General features: G+C 34.5%; 1 protein-coding gene across 1 annotated transcript in view; it reads right to left on the bottom strand.

Moving 5' to 3' along the window:
* Positions 1–782: 782 nt before the first annotated feature.
* The window catches only part of LOAG_17669 (natural resistance-associated macrophage protein isotype II), a 7,979-nt gene continuing 4,592 nt past the window's right edge, over positions 783–4,169 (bottom strand). Inside the window, exons 6-14 of the mRNA XM_020450332.1 lie at positions 3,737–3,867; positions 3,478–3,616; positions 3,244–3,399; positions 2,941–3,099; positions 2,538–2,747; positions 2,213–2,439; positions 1,843–2,002; positions 1,362–1,412; positions 783–1,112 (exon numbers count right to left, since the gene is read on the bottom strand). Of these exons, the coding sequence (XP_020306013.1) occupies positions 993–1,112; positions 1,362–1,412; positions 1,843–2,002; positions 2,213–2,439; positions 2,538–2,747; positions 2,941–3,099; positions 3,244–3,399; positions 3,478–3,616; positions 3,737–3,867 (1,353 nt within the window). The 3' untranslated portion in view covers positions 783–992. The remainder of the gene's footprint in view (positions 1,113–1,361; positions 1,413–1,842; positions 2,003–2,212; positions 2,440–2,537; positions 2,748–2,940; positions 3,100–3,243; positions 3,400–3,477; positions 3,617–3,736; positions 3,868–4,169) is intronic.

Raw genomic sequence — 4,169 nt, 5'->3', positions numbered from 1 at the left:
TCAAAAATACTTCCTAACAAAGCTACTGCATTAAAAAAACCATGTCTGCTTAACAAATCCATTGCAAATTTTATAAACGAGTTTTCATATATCTTTTTGCAACATGGTCGATAACTTTACACAGCTAAGTGACAAGCAGCAAAAAAATCTACCAATAATTCCTAAACTGATAGTAATACAGAAGTCCTACATATTAGTTTTAATTAATTACAGTGTCTATACAGCGATTTTAGCAACGAAAAGTCAGCATTATTCTCACAGTCCTGCATATGTTTTCTTAACAAAATATTTCATTGTAAACGAACAAATCTAATAGTATCGAACACAATTTTTAAAAAAAATGCATCACTTCAGAAAATTATAATTACATGAATCGCGTTCCAAGCTCAAATGGGCAAAGATCATATGATTACCAAGTGAAAATCTCCTCCAAAAAAACTATAAGGATATTGGCAAAACTGAAACGTAATTCAAACAACGAAAGAAAAAACCATTGTACCAAGGATGATAGGTGATGCATAGCTCAATCCAACGAGAGATTTCGCTGTACGCAACTTCATGAATTTTCCGGTCTTATATAATTTAACACGTAAAGCTAAAAATGCTCGAAAGGACTGAGTATTTCGAAAACCTTTGCGTAAAAGAAGTATATCATTGCAAACTGCGTCTCTTTCATATTGGAAGTAAAGGATTCGATTCACCACACCAAATTATAAATATACATAATAGAAAGGCTACGTCAAACACGACAAATTTTCTAATTTATGGAATATATTTATATACGGATGTGTATCGCGTTGTTTTACATTAGCATAAATCCTGTTGTCTCACTGCTTTCAGTATCGCTGTACCAATACATAGTAGGTCTCACACGATAGGGGCATTTTCTCTGCTACTGCGAAGTTCTTCAGGAATAGAACCAATTAAGAATTCATAACCTCCACAAACATATCCAGGAGAAATAAGAAAATGCTGAACAGCAAGAAATGAAATTAACTGATCACTTGAGGATAACGATCGCTATTGTTCCGCTTTGTATCCACAATTTCCTGCTCTTCGGAAAGCCATGGTGCATCGGTGATGAAATGTATTGGATCGAAACCAGGTATCTTCTGGAGAAAAAAAAGTACATAATCAGAATCTGGGGTAGGACTACTTGCATGCGAAATTTCATATCCCCAACTACATGAAAAGTCCGCTAACCATCTTAAAGAACTTTATCCATTAGATGTCACCCTATATGTCGTTATTATAATAATTATAATAACAATACGTGGAGTAACAACTAGTGAATAGAACCAAAAAAGTTAGTTAAAATTTTAAACAGTTGAAAAATTGAATCGTATTTAACCAAAATTTACTTTCCATTTTGGAGAAGTCAGAACATCTATTGCTGCCACACATACGAACAACTAAAATTTCAAAGATTAATTTTTCAGTAAAATGATGGAAATGCTACAGGTCCAGTATTAACAGTCAATTCTAGTGAGTAAAATGAAACGATGAAATGAAACAAATGGTTACATAACATCCTGTAAACTACAAAATTCACTAAAGCAGCATACAATCTCTTGAAATAAACTTGTAATACTTAGCACCACAATACTTCCACTTAATTCGATTGCTAGATAACAGTCGATGAATCAACCAAATCTTAACTGCTAACATGTAACGGTCTTTGCCGTTTGTTATTGCTTTCAGTGATCTGTTCCGTCATATATGAATTATTTTGTCATTTTTATTTCACAAGATGCACATATCGGATCTAGTGAAAAAACAAACTAATATTGCTCATAAACACTGGATTATGAAAAATTTCTTTGAAAGCAATCGTAAATATACCAAATAGCAGACGAATATAAGGTATGCGATGGATGGTATCAAGAGTATCACCCAGATGTACCACGCATTCCCCAGCTCTTCAGTTATATAGTCCGTGAAGAAGAACAAATTAATGAAAATTACAATACACGACACCACTAGCGCCGAAACTTGGAAAAATCTAAAAATAAATTGCAAAATAAAGGAGCGAAAGATAAATCACTATATGGGACAGATTCGATTCTGCAAAGAAATAGAAAACAACAAGTCCATTAATATGGAGCTTTCTCTCTTTTCCTATGAGCGTTAAACCCTCTTTACAATAGCAATGCAGTCAGCTTTACCACATAATGCTCCAAAGTTAAAGAATGTATAGGAAGAACGAAGGAACCTGGAATTGCGAAAATCAAGCATGACTTTGGCACTAGATGTGAATGTTACCGCTGGAATAAGCGCAAACGGTAGCTGCAGCATTTGAACACAGTTTAATAAATCGTTCATTCCCGTTAAGTCACGCATACTATTTATACGTAGTGCAAGCAACAGTGCTGGCACAATTGTGATGCTACGAGTAACCAAAACTCGTTTCCAACGAGGCCAACGGATTTGCAAGAAACCCTGCAGCACATTATATGAATTCCGAAAATATCTTATTAAATTCGGAAATGATAGCAAGAAAGATATATTCACATGTCATTTTCAGTAAACAGACACACCTCCATCACAAACTGTCCAGTATAGGTACCCGTCATTGTAGAACTTTGTCCAGCTGCCCAGATACCAACACCCCAAACATAGAGAGGAACGAAACCAAATTCACAGCCAAGAAATATACCACCTTTGTATAAATCTGATTTAGCCGTTTCATTGTCGTAAGGAAATGCTGTGGGATCCATGATACCCTCACGTGCATCACAATTTATCCTCTATAATGAAGTAAGTTTAAACAAAGCTAGACCAAATTAAATTAAACAGACAAAATCATATAATACTACAGTAACCCGTGGGTTTGTTTTGCGAAGTAAACTTCGCATACTAATAAATTGCCGATAACTTTTACTTGTTTTGAATGAGGATAAAACTGAATTTAAATCTTCATGACATGAAAGTAAAACATACTACTTGGTAATTGGTCTTGTTATACAACCCATGAGCAAAAACAGCAACAACAAATACATTGATTATAAAACTACATAATAAGGCAACACCGGACTCGATAAAGAAGTAGAAACTTGCTTCCTGGATACTAGCTTTCCTTTTCCTATCTACTTCGCGACTCTAAAATAAAAAATATTTCCTAGATTCAGGAAACATAAACCAACGTTTAGATTTCCCAGCTGAACATGGACTTACACAAACTTTACTAAATGTTTTTTTATTTTTAACCAAATTAAAGAGAGAATAAAGTAAAGAAAAACAAACCTTAACAAGTGCAGAATGAAGATATAAATTATGAGGCATTATGACAGCACCGACAATACTAACGGCAAGCAAGAACTGGTCACGACCGCAGCCTTCGCACCACGGTAAAAACATACCTTTGAGGACCGAAAGCTGGTCCGGTTTTACTATTACATACTAAAAACATTTGCACGTCTCAAGTTTGTTCAAGATATACCAAAAAGTACATCTCAATTTCAGAAGAAATACACTTACTTCATAACCAAAGGTAGCTCCCATAATCGCGATCAAAACTACGAAAAAAACTTCCAGCTTTCGAAAGCCGTAAGTATCCAGAAATAAAAACAGAAATGTATCCAGAACGGTAACCAGAACACCAATGTATAATGGAATCCTGCAAATATTCAAGATTCTCAAATTTTTCGGAATACATTTCTGTCTTTACAAGGAAATTTTTACAAAAAATTTCATGGATGATTAATATTAATACAGATCTAACAACGGAGTAACTCACCAGCCTCCAGTTATAAGATAGAATGCAATCGATGTTCCAATAACTTCCTGCATATCGCTTCCAATAATTGCTATTTCGATCATTACCCACAAAACGAGCCGCGGTGTTCGTGGATAGTATTCATATGCTACCTGGTAAAAGAGGAATTTCTGTTTCATTCTCGACGAACTATACATTTAGAATTCCAAGGTAGAATGAAAGCGATAGAGTCATAGTTCCTAGTAAACTTTTTTGTTGCCTTTTCAAAAAAAAAAAAAACACTTATTTACTTCTGCCATATGCCTTCCACTGACAACACCCAGACGAGCGGATAATCTCTGCAGAAAGAAACCAATAATATGTGCTGATAGCAAAACCCATAAGAGCTAAAACATAGAGAAATGTATAATTTTCTATTACGATAATTAATGTGAAGCGCCTCATTCTGTTTTTT

Source organism: Loa loa (genome assembly GCF_000183805.2).
Source record: "Loa loa unplaced genomic scaffold supercont3.110, whole genome shotgun sequence".
NCBI classification, from domain to species: Eukaryota; Metazoa; Nematoda; class Chromadorea; order Rhabditida; family Onchocercidae; genus Loa; species Loa loa.
This window is presented reverse-complemented; position numbering and strand designations above follow the sequence as displayed.